This window comes from Syzygium oleosum, unplaced genomic scaffold (assembly GCF_021117445.2).
Source record: "Syzygium oleosum isolate NSW1041296 unplaced genomic scaffold, Sole_v2.1 Sole_v2.13, whole genome shotgun sequence".
Taxonomy (NCBI): Eukaryota; Viridiplantae; Streptophyta; class Magnoliopsida; order Myrtales; family Myrtaceae; genus Syzygium; species Syzygium oleosum.
Genome location: NW_026607497.1, coordinates 10,414,706 through 10,427,344, shown reverse-complemented (window position 1 = coordinate 10,427,344; position 12,639 = coordinate 10,414,706). Strand labels below are relative to the sequence as shown.

General features: G+C 41.3%; 1 protein-coding gene and 1 long non-coding RNA gene across 2 annotated transcripts; both read right to left on the bottom strand.

The window, feature by feature from the left end:
• Positions 1-2,008: 2,008 nt before the first annotated feature.
• Positions 2,009-2,958, bottom strand: LOC130139616 (uncharacterized). The gene is made up of 2 exons (XR_008817715.1): positions 2,641-2,958; positions 2,009-2,505 (listed from the first exon to the last, which is right to left on the bottom strand). It is a non-coding gene; the product is annotated as an uncharacterized LOC130139616 (long non-coding RNA).
• Positions 2,959-7,254: 4,296 nt separating this feature from the next.
• LOC115668595 (disease resistance protein RPV1-like) lies at positions 7,255-12,289 on the bottom strand. The gene is made up of 4 exons (XM_056317433.1): positions 11,402-12,289; positions 9,974-11,069; positions 9,475-9,759; positions 7,255-9,380 (listed from the first exon to the last, which is right to left on the bottom strand). Exons 1-4 carry the CDS (start codon positions 12,157-12,159, stop codon positions 7,449-7,451), a joined length of 4,071 nt encoding a protein of 1,356 aa, XP_056173408.1. The 5' UTR covers positions 12,160-12,289; the 3' UTR covers positions 7,255-7,448.
• Positions 12,290-12,639: the final 350 nt, after the last annotated feature.

Below are 12,639 nucleotides of genomic sequence, written 5' to 3'. Positions count from 1 at the left end.
ATCCGAAATCCCCTCACCTCGGATCTGGAAAGGCCCCGATCGGAGAATCCCTCCAAATTAATATCAACGGATCTTTTTCTACCAGGAACGATGGAAGGAGCTATTATCAGTTGCGTCTGCAGGAATTGTTACGGAGAGATGGTGGACGGCTTTGCAAAGATGGTCAGGGTGCACTCAGCCGAGCAAAGCCGAGACATTGGCCATGATCGAAACCCTCAAATTTCGGTCAACTAGATCTGTGGTCGAAGTATCTAGCAGCTCTGGTCAACGAGGCCATAAGCCTTCTTGTGGCCTTCCTTAACTTAAGCCTAGCCCATTGCAAAAGGGAGGAGAATAGGGTCACGGATTGGATAGCAAATTCTCTTAGGATTGGGTCTCGTCCTCTTAATTGGTTATCGAGCCCACCGGAAGCCCTGTGGGCCTTACTTTGTTCTGATTCATGCCTTTTGATCTCAAACTCTTTAAGTTAATGCAATCGTTTTTTTTTTCCGATAAAAAAAAAATATATAAATAAATGAATAGCCTCCGAAATTACTTTCTTTGCCTACTCAATCGCTAATCTCTTACTTCACTTCTTCTCTAGCTTCTCAAACTGCATGCATCATGAAATTCGTCACCTAAAAACCGGCCCAAAGAAAATAACTCGAAATTATTTGAATCTCGTGTAAGAAAATAGAAGAGAGATGGCATTATTACATAAAAATCCTTCATATGTATCAGTCAAAGCACCGGCTCTTCTTGAAAATAAGTTCATTGGGGTCTTGGCAATGGCCGGCTAGCGACCCTCACCATAGCCTTAGCAAGGATTGCGGCCCTCGCTAAAGAGAGATCTCGTCATTGGTCGTATTCTCCGGCGGCATGTTCGTGATTATCGTCTCCATAAGCTCTCTTTCTTCGAAGGCACCAAAGAAGAGGACAACAACAATGGCAGCTTCCATTGTGGCTCGCGGATATGTCACTTCTCTAGATGATTGTTTGACAAGTAATGTGAGGTGGGCGTGCTTGAGAGAGCCAATGACGCAATGACAAAAAAATTTGTGACTAAGGGTCCGTTTGTTTCACGAAGATGAATAATTTGGAAAATATCTTACTAAAACTGATCGCTTATATCGTTTGAAATAATTAGTCAATAAAAAATATTTTCATTATTGACAATAGTTTATACATTTTCATGGACAATGAAAATAATTTTCGTTCTTTCACATTAATAAACAATACAAGTAATCATTTTAAAAAATATATATTTTTTCAAAATCCCTTATTTTCTGTGAAACAATCGGAGCCTAAGACAAAATTGGCAAAATGAGCACAAAGGCTATAGAGTTTCAAGATACAACAACAATCAACCAATGAGAAAAATGATTAAAAGACATATTTAGCTACTATAAACGGCAACTGCGATAATATCCGCTAAATTCTCGCAAACTAAATAATAATAATAATAATAATAATAATAATAATAAAAGCTACAAAGTATAAGAAATCAGATAAAGGTTCAAATTTTCTGGCCCAACAAAAAAAGAAGGCAAAGGTACTAATTTGAAGAGGGCTAAAAAGCCCGCCGTTTTCGGAAGAGCAAGACTAAGCAACCTAAAACTAATCTACAAGATCGATATATTAAAGAGGTCGCACATTCGAACCAAATAACAGTTTGTCTCGTCAATTAGTATACTAATTTTATAGGTGATTTTAACATACATATTGTTTCTCGGGAGATTTCATGAACTTCCTAAACGTAATAGTAATAATCAATATGGTCCATAGTTTAATGGGCCGCACAACGCAATTGACTCTCTTCCCTCTTCCTTTTTCTGAGTTTTTTTTAATTCTTAATTCTTTAGGACTGATTTTAAGCATAAATTTTCCGTTGGCTTATTTCCCTAAGCGATCCAAATGCTAGAAAATGAGGAAAATGTTTTTCCAGAAGATGTTTTTCGCGAAACAAACATAGCCTTAATATCAGTTCTTTATCATTTTATTTTTACCACATCTTAAGAACATCATCGTGTTTTGGGCCCTTAAAATGCGTTTAAAAGCATAGAATCAAGCAATAATCAATCTCATTTTTCGGACTTTTCCCAAAACTTATAAAGCATTCAAGTCTATTGCCATTCGAACAATACTAGGACTCATTTGAACATCCTCATTCTATATTAGAAGTGCAACCATAGAATCAATCCAACATCATGCCTCGTCATTCATAGTTTGATGTTCGAGTGGGATGTGGTTATTTACCTACAATTCTAGATAATTATAAAATTTAAACACCTTCAAGTTTGAACAATGCCTCCAGGTTGTGAGTTTTGATTACACTGAGACTCCCATTCCACATTAATTGTGCAACTTGCTGATTAGCCCTCTCACTGGGATAGTTGGCATCAAAGAACACGTACTTCGCCAAATAACGACATAATGAATATTCCTCCACTCCTCTCTTGCCTCCACAGGTCGGTTCTGCCTTATAAGGACTTCAATCACAACACACAATTTTCGCTTCCTTAAAACCTAAATCAATTTCACATTTCAAAAGTAAGGACTTCCATTTAGTACACGAGCGATCTAACAATTATGAGTCCATAAGTGGTATAGATAAAATGGTGATTAAGCAAAATTAAGTGCACCTGAGCAAAAATAACTAACCATATTTTGATGGGTTTTTTATACTGTCACTGCCTGTGGTGTAGAAGTCGAAGTAGGAGTACTCGAATCCTTGTAGTTGAGTCTCCAGCTTTGTGAGAATTGAAGGAAGCGCAATGTTCTGAAGCTTTGCGAGCTTGTTGGCTTTACCTGAGCAAGTTCCATTTCTGGTCAATGTTCTCATGGCCGGCACACACCCAATTGGCCCTAGTCCAATCATTGCAAATTTTCTTCCTCCTGCTTTGTATATTCCCTGAAAAGAAAAATCAGAAAGCCAAAATCATCCCTCTTAAAATGTCATAACAATTGACAGATAGTGTATGTAAGTAGAGGAGTATGCCTTCAAGATTGCTCGGGAGATGAACTAATCGACTACACTCAGATACCTCCTGACTATTAGATTAAAGGCACCCAAATAATTACGCAATTCTATACTTGTGACGCACACGGAGCTATATAACTAATAATCAACTAAGTGATATTATAGATTTGTATTGGATATCAAATCATGGCCTAGAAATTTAAATAACTACTTAAAATTGATCGTATTAAGAGCAATTTACTTAAGGATCGGCATTTCGTGTTCACTAGTCAATTTGGATTACAAACTCGTGTTTGATTATGTCATCATAACATATCTCTATTGAACATAAAGAAATATCACGTAGTTCAAACCGTGCCATTTTCGAATATGCCAATTTACATCAGCTTTTGTATGAAAATATGTCGGGAAAAGTGTCAAAAAAGTCATAAATTTTTGTATTTGTGCTAATTTAGTCCTAAACCTTTTTTCGGTGCCAATTCAGTTCTTACAGCTATTTTTGGCTGGATTTTGCTGACGTGGACGCCGGCGGGCCTACGTGGCACGGCCGGCGATAACGTGGACAACTTTTAATAATATTTTTCGATTTTAATTTTCTTTTTCTTTTTCTTTTTTTTTTTTTTTTACCCTTTCTTCTTCCTCCAGCCGGTTGCCTGGAGGCCAGGGCCGGCAAGCCCCGCTAGCCAATGGCGAGGCTCACCCTCACCAGCGATGGCAAAGGCAAGCCTTGCCAGCGGCTAGGCGAGGCATGACCTCGCCAGATCTAGCGAGGTTAGACCTCACCCATGGCCAACAAGGCTCGACCCTCACCAGATCCGATGAAGGCAAGCCTCGCCTAGCCCAGCGTGAGGCTCAAGCCCTCGCCGAATGGCCGCGACGGCGGTCTCGAGCTGGGCTAGGGGAGGCGCGACCTCGCCGGATCTGGCAAGGTTGGGCCTCCCCCATGGCCAATGAGGTTAGGCCTCCCCCATGGCCGGCGAGGCTCGATCCTTGCCAGATTCGACAAAGGCAAGCCTTGCCCAGCCCAGAGCGAGGCCGGCTTCGCCAGTGGCCGGCGAACCTCGCTGGTTCTGGCCTCCAGTCGATCGCCAGACCGGCGACCGGCCGGAGAAAGAAGAAAGGGTAAAAAAAAGAAAAGAAAAGAAATTATAAATAAATAAATAAAATTTGAAAATTATTAAAAATTTTCCACGTCATCGCCGGCGGTGCCATGTAGGCCGGCTGGTGTCCATGTCAGCAATATCCAGCCAAAATTAGCCGGAAGGACTGAATTAGCACAAAGACAAAAGGTTTATAATTGAATTGAAACAAAAAAAAGTTTTAAGACTAAATTGGCACTAATGCAAAAGGTTTAGGACTTTTTTGACCCTTTTGTCCAATTTTTTTGGTCTGTATTCTAAGTACAATTAAAAGTCCAATTCTTTCGAAATTCTTGACATGCTATCCGTATGCTGACAATCATTATCAATGAGGAGTTGTAACCTCCAAGGCCGCTGAGGCGATGGACCGTCATCTGGTGTATTAGCTTTCTTTTGACATTTCAATCCATATATATTCACTTTTCTTCAACATTTAGCTGCATCTCAAGCGGGCTAACGCTATGCACATTTCGTCGACGAGCTTTGCTGCACTTCTCAACTATGCGTCAACGTTGACATTGCGTATCTGTCGATTTCTGCACATAGATGTCAATGTCCATAGTTGTCAATATATCGATTAAGTCCTATTGCTCATCGATCACAAAGATTTATTCATTTTTTTGTGTAAACAAGTTGACACGTCATTCCTCCATCAATGGCCTTTGAGATTCACTTGTCGTTTCTTCAATCACGCCAAGCCAGACAAAGATAACTTAATTAAAAAAAAATAGAGGGACGCAAAAGATTACCCATGATAGAAAAAAATCAAATGTGAATTTCTCTTTTATTTTTCAGTTGATGTTGGTCTATATTAGGAGAGACCGTAATGCCAAAGGGAGCAGTGTCGTGACTTGGATGAATTAGCTATAAAGTAGAGTTGAGTTTGAGTTTGAGTTCAGTCATGGTGGCTAATGAAAAAAAAATTGCACCGAGGAATCAAAACTACAAGCTATATAAATCATCAGCCAATGGATCTACTAAAGAAAATGACTCTGATTTATCCGTAGAGCCTCACACCTCATAAAAAAATGTAAATGCTACTAGACCAATCATGCCAAAGATAACTATGGGCCCGTTTGGTTTAGCATTTGACATATCATTGACCAAATGCTAATATTTGAAATGCCGAAAGCCCAAAGCTGGTCCAGACCAGCTTTGGGCTTTTGACATTCCACAAATGATGAACCCAAATTTTTTGTCCCCAAACTACCCTCACTGATTTTGGCTTATTCCGATTTTGCCCATCTTGTTACTGTTCATCTTCTTCATGAGGCGGCTGGCGAGGGAGGCCGGCACCGGATCGGGCCGGCGAGGTCGCACGACCCAGGCAATGACCGCCTGAGGTCACGCGACCGCCCAGGCGACGACAGCTTGAGGTCGCGCGATCTCCCAGGCGCCGCTAGCCTGGGTCGCGCGACCACAAGCGGCGGCCGCCCGGGTCCCGCGACCTCAGGCACCGGCCGCCTGGGTCGCGCAACCCTAGCCGAGGGTCACCTGGCCTCGGGCGACGGCCACCGGCGGCAAATCTGGCTTGCCGAGGGTCGCCTGACCTCAGGCAACGACCGCTGGCGATAGATCTAGCTCTCCGGAAGGCCGGCTCCGGCGAAGGGTAAGGTAGGTTTTTTTTTTAAATAAAAAAGATAATTCCCAAAGCCCTTTTGCAAAATAAAGTTTACCAAACACTACTTGGCCCAAAGTAGCTTTACAAATGATTTTTTACCAAACGCCACTTGCATTTCTCCAAGAGGCTTTAACCTTATTTGCACTCCCCAAAGTAGCAATTCAAAAGCTGAACCAAACGGCCCTATATGGATTACGTTCACATTTAACAAAAGAACTGAGTCCTGCAATCTGTAACCAAGCAGGCATTGTACTGTAGGCTCATATGGGATTATGTGCACAATCGCATTTGCGCCCAGTGTGCTTGGGGAGACGCGGCTTCACTTCATATGCTTGAGAGACGACATGAGAACCTTAACTTTGCAATCAACATCGAGTTCCGATGATATGCTTAAATCGGATGCATCGACCTCCGGACTGCCATGGATCATAATGTCGAAGACTCCTTGGGCAAGTAGAAACATTGATGAGCATCATAATTGCCGTGTTAAAAGGCAAAAGAGTTTGCAAGAAACGGCTTGCTTAACTTAATATAATTGCCATGTGAAGCGAATTATATGGAAGTGAGCTTCCCTCCGAAAAAAGGATTAAAGAGTGCAGTAGCATGTTAAACCTTGAATTCCAAGGGGGCCGTATGAGAATTTAGAAACCTAGTGCTTTGATAGAGAAAATGATCCAGAGTGGAATGATTTCAGATATCGATTCATTAGTAAAAAAATTTCTCCTACTTTTGAATTACCGAAGCAAGTACTTTATGTAAGAATCGAAGCGGACCCCTCGTTATATGGTCCACTTAAGATATAATACTGGCTTGCCTGAGTTTGTGGTGACAAGTTGTGAATACTGTGATTCCAGGTTCTATCTGGGGAAAGTATCTTATTACTAAATCCCATAGCACTAATTTGCCATCTTTCTTAGCGTGCATAGAGTTGAGTTGCGCTGAGTCACTAGTTACATGATGGCAGGATTGGTCCAGAAATGGCAATTGCCATCAAACAGAATTGTTTCTGCTTCGATTCTCCTTAAAGCTCTTATATGAAATAACAATCAATCGACTCTTCATTAGTAGTCAAAACTCGTAGTAAGAGAAAACTTGACTTGAGGACTGCATGACGTGCACTTCGCGATCAGTTATCCAGATTATGCTGGAACTAGAATCAGAGATACAAAATAAATCCTGAGAAGAGTTTGTACTGGGCTTAAACATCGAGTACGGTAATTATTGAGATAATCTATTTGATAGAGTCTGCATAAGTTGCATTGATGAAATTAAACAAGGAATTAACATAGACTACGGGAGATCATGCTGTGACTATCCTATTTACTTTATAGTGTCATAACCTCAGAATCATATAGCTGCAAAGAGAAATCACTACGCTGCTAAGTGCTGATAGATACACTGATAGATATAAGTAGGTTCATACATTGAGCTCTCAACTCCATCACTGTGCTTATATATGACGAAACTGCAAGAGAAAAACTCCCACGAACCAGTGAGAAAGGAAAGGAAACGTAATCTTATTAGCACCTCAGAACTTACATACAGTAAAATTATTTCATTACGTTAACAAACCTGTTGCATCTATAGCTGAACAAACATGGAGGACACTATCGTTTAAAAAGAAAGAAAGAACAAAAGAAAACAACATTCGAGTTCTTTATTCTTGCCTATTTTCCTGCACAAACAGCTTACCATTGCTTAATTTGAAGAAAATAAAGCAGAGCCATTCCTAAAAACAATTATCTCCTTTGATGGATCTCAGGATCCCAAGACCTACAATTTCACGTATCTTTTCACAATCTTCAATGTACAGAGATTTCAGGCTTTTGAAGTTCGATAGGTCTGGCAACTTTTCGACAGATTTGCAGCCAATAATTCTCAAGTTCTCCAAGGACTCTAACTGGTCAAGGCCTTCAATGTCAGTTATCTTCTCGCAACTCTCGATCTCCAAGTCCTTCAGCTTCTTCAAGTTTGACAAGTCTGGTAGTCTCTCCAAGGATCTGCACTCCGAAATCTGCAATTCCTCCAGGGATTCCAATCTGTCAAGCCCTCCAATATCCTTGATCTTATCACAATTCTTAATTTCCAGAATTTTCATCCTTTTCAAGTTTGACAAATCAGGTAAACTCCCAATGGATCTGCATTCGGATATCTGCAGCTCTTCCAATGACTCCAATTTATCAAGTCCTTGGATCTCGAGCAACTTCTCACAGTCTCGCAGCTTAAATTCTTTCAGCTTCTTCAAGTTCGAGAGATTGGGTAATCTGTCAAGGGACTCACAGTTACGTAGAACCAAGCGTCTCAGGGATTCCAACCGTTCAAGGCCATCAAGCTTTTTCAATTTGCAGTATATCACATCGAAAACTTGAAGCGACTCCAACCCTTCAAGGCCCTGAATCTCTGATATAGCCGAGTGAAGGAGCTCCAACTCTGACAGATTTCTCAAGTGTGAAAGATCAGGAACAATCGTCATAGACTTGCAGTTGCCTATATAGAGTGTAGATAAACTAGAGGGAAGTTGAATGAAGGATTGCAGATCCACACAGGACAATACCAGTTTCTTGAGTCGATCAAGTGAACCCAGGTTATCCGGTAAGGTAGTGATTTTCGAGAGGGACAGCTGCAATGTCTCCAATTTGGATAACATTCCAAGCCACAAAGGGTTAGGATCTTCAACCAGCTTGGTTAGGTCGTCGGTGGGAAATCCCTGCAGATGAGAGCCGTCGGACAAATACAAATGCCTCAAATTAATCAGATTGGAGAGATCTGGGATTTTCTCCATTGACTGAGAACTAACTCGTAGATTAACCAAGCTACTAGGAAGCTCTGGAAGCCCTTTAAGCTCTTTGCATAACTCCAAATCAAGGGTCTGCAGCTGAGAGAGTCCGCAAATAGTTTCGGGTAAACTACAAATGCGATTATCTGATAAGCTTAGGATTCTAAGATTTGCAAGTTCCCCTATATCACTAGGAATGTCACCCTCCAGGTTGCAACCCTTGGCATATATCTCCTCAAGCTTTTCCAGCATCCCAATAACAACTGGTATTTGCTCTATGTAACTTCCCTCGACTTTCAACACTTTCAAGTTTTTCAGATTGCTAATCGAATCGGGCAACTCAGTTATCCCTGTGCTGGATAGATCCAGCTCGACCAATGACTCTAGTTGGCCTATGGTGTCTGGAAGTTTGTTTATTGACCTGCAACCTTTCAGAGATAAGCGCTCAAGTTTTACTAGCGCTCCAATAGAGTCTGGAAGATGAGTGATTTTTGCATTATCTAATGCAAGGTATGTGAGAGATTCCAGCTGGCTGATTGAGCTCCTAATTTGGGTCAATGACTTGCAATCACGGGCACTGAGAGTTTCAAGCTTCTTCATACCTCCAGGCATGATGAAAATTTCTTGTACAGAGGTTCCATCAACAATGAGCTCTGTCAAAGCTTCCATGGATCCCAACTTTTCAGGCAACTCTTGGATTGAATGGCAGTCCTTCATGTTTAATAAAACAAGATGCTTTAAGCCACCAATGGATGCATCAATTCCCACTAAACTTTCACAGCCTTCAAGAATCAATATCTCGAGAGCTTCATAGGGAGAAAAATCAGGGTTCCTATATAAGCATGTACATCCCGTAAGATTAAGAACCTTTAGGTTCTTTGACATCTGCAAGGATAGCAACAGCAAGAGCAATAAATACATAGGTATACTGAAATATTAACCTTGAATAAGATCATGGGAGTCGCAAAGCATGTCCTACCTTGAGTTGATGCCAGCCCTCCCAGTATTCGCTGATCTTGCTCCAAGAGAGATCAAGTATGACTAGATTTACCAGATAAAAGTTTGTAGGCAAGAAATTTGAAGGGCAATAATGCCAACAAAGCCACCTTAACTGTGGAAGAAGATTTTCAAAGTTACCAGCAAGGTTCACGCCATTGACCTGGAGGAACCTTAAGTTTGATAGACATGCAAAGTCAACTCGAGTGAAATAATACTGTGAGTTGCTATCAAACTTAAGACAGAGGGCTTCAACCATTTCAGTACCCTACAAATGCAACACAAAACGGAATAAGGACAAAAGCCACGATAACTCTACAGTATAGATCAGCACAATAGCTTGTTCCTACTTTGGAGCAATTTAAGGAGGCCATTGGTAATAGCTCGTAACAGCATTTGACATCATGCAAGTAACGTGTGTAAGCCCCTAGAAGTGAATGGTTATTTACTTATGGCAATGGTCAACAAGGAAACTTTTTTACCTTCTGATTTATTAATGTCTGCAATGCTTCCTCATGGTTCCATAATCTACTGCGCTTCCTGAATTCCATGCTACTTTCTTGTCGAACAATTTCTCGACCGAGGTCTCTAAGCTGGTCGTGCATCCACAGCTTATTGTCATCACCAATCTTTATCATAGACATGAGACGAAGGACTTCAATACCTTCCTCTGGGAAATAATGAGCATCATCCCATAAGTGAACTACAATTCTCTTGTCAAATCCAATGAACAAACATGCTATGTCAAGAAAGATCTGCTTCTGCCAGTGATCTAGAGCATCGTAGCTTATCCTCAACTTTTTCCCAACTTCATCGCGAGGTACTTTTTCCAACTTTTTCAATGTGTCCTCCCAGACTTTTTTTATTTTGCCGGACAGAAATGAACCTATGGTCTCAAGAGCTAAAGGAAGGCCTCCAGTGATGTCGACCACCTTATTCGAGTAAGCCAAATAATCATCAGGAGGCCAGTCCCTTCTGAATGCATGCCTACTGAAAAGTTGAATGGACTGATCTTCATCCATCCTTTCCAGTTCATATGCCCAATCCACTTCAGGCACATTGAGCACATCTTTGTTTCTGGTTGTAACAATGATCCTACTACCTGGACCAAACCAATTGCGCTTTCCCGCGAGCGCATTTAACTGAGCTCTCTTGTCAATATCGTCAAGAAGGATAAGGACTTCCTTACCGGAGAATCTCTCTTTGATTGTGTTGATGCCTTCATCAACATTAGTAATTTCTGGACCCTTCTTTTTAAGGATGTGTGAGATCAGTTGATTCTGCAAAAATTCGAGACCCCTGTTCTGTGATGTTTCTCTTACATCTGCTAGAAAGCTACAGTACTCAAAATGACTTGAAAGCTGGTTAAACACAACCTTGGCAAGAGTGGTCTTTCCAATGCCACCCATTCCATGAATCCCAATGATCCTTACATCATTGGAACCCACATTCAGCATCCTCATGAGTCTATCCACGTGATCATCGATCGCAACTAACTGGTCAGTTACATTCAAATGGTGCACCTTCAGGCTAACCAGAACTTTTCGAACTATTAACTCTATGAGTTTTCCTTCATGCCTGCATTTTGTGGATAGTTGACGGCAAGAGAGATGAGAATACTCCAATAAGAAAGATCATCAAATTAAGGCAAACAGAATTTCAGCGAATGATTTATGCCATTCTAGTCCATCCAGTCACTTAACAGTAAGATGAGGTTAAAAGCTCTAGTTTGACACAAAGAAAATGACAATTTCAATAAACATGAGTCGAGACTGAAATTCTGGTTGTACTTCTTTTTGGCGGATTCCCCAATTTTGTTTTGTGTCCGTCATTAAGAGAACAAAACTAAGATTCCAAATAAAATTCACAAGTAATGAAATAAATTAGCATCAAGGGCCTGAGAAAGTTACCCATTAGTGTCCTTTTCTAACTCCCAGCCTTTGATCTTTCCAACCTCCTTCAGAGCCTCTTCCCATTGGTGCACAAGATTGGGCTTATTCTTCTTCTTCTGTTGACGGAGGGCTTCTAAATATGGTCCCTTGTTCAGCTTTACTTCTGACGGATCCGCATCATAGAATATGGGCAGAATTTCCAGCCCAGTTAGTTTACTGCATTCCACCATCTGTGCCAACTCGCGCAGACACCATTCACTCTGTGCATAGTCTTTAGAGAAGATGGGTATGCATATCTTTGAGTTGTTGATTGCTTGGAGTAGCCAGCTGATCCTCCCTCCAACTGGGAGCTCATCATTGTCTCTGAAAGCACGGATTCCGGCATCCATAAGCCCGTGATAGAGGCAATCCACGAACCCTTTGCGTGTATTTGGGCCTCTGAAGCTTAAGAAAACTTCATACTCGACACCCGGTAAATCTGCAGAGCTATAAGATTCTAGATCAGAGCTTTCCCCTGTATCTGAATAACTGCTTAGCAGTCCTTTTCTCCTATGAGAATCTTCATGAAACCTGGTGCTCCAATCAAATTTCTTTTGCGAAAATTGTGCTGGAAGAGCGCAAAGAGTTTCCCGGATGCCTACCTTCAGAGTTCTACGATTAGATCTCTGAAGAGCTTTCCTGGGAGTAAATGGACAATGAATACCAGAATTAGCAATAAGGGGTCTACTAGATACTTGATTAGGGGTCGGAAGATTTAAAATTGTTTTGCACATCATGATGAAGATGCACCAGAACAAAAACAGGGGAGGAGAAGTTTTTGATCCTTATATGAACAGGCCAAATGAATGATAGGTTTGAAGGAGTTCTCAGCTGAGGCTGCTGAGCTCCCTTATATAGCTTTCCAAAGCCTTGTTTCAATTGGTCACACCACCAGAAGTCAAATTTTCTATCTTGATCACCTCACAACACGGTCTTGACCTTCCGGACCAATGACAGAGATCCGTGGGGACGAAGTTTTAGAATTTCTAACAGTCAGCCCATCGGGCGGTTGCGCCTCCAATGACATTTCTTAAACTTTTCCTCCAAATCTCTTGACAAAATTTCCCTCACAATGTCGGTCTCGAAAATGAAATTGGCTTATCCATTTGCACAGTCACCAAACAAGTACAAAAAGTAGGATCTCCGCAGCAAAACCTTTTTGCGCCCCTTTAACAACCTGCAGAAAAAAAAGCCTGCCCCAGAATCTGTTGAACTGA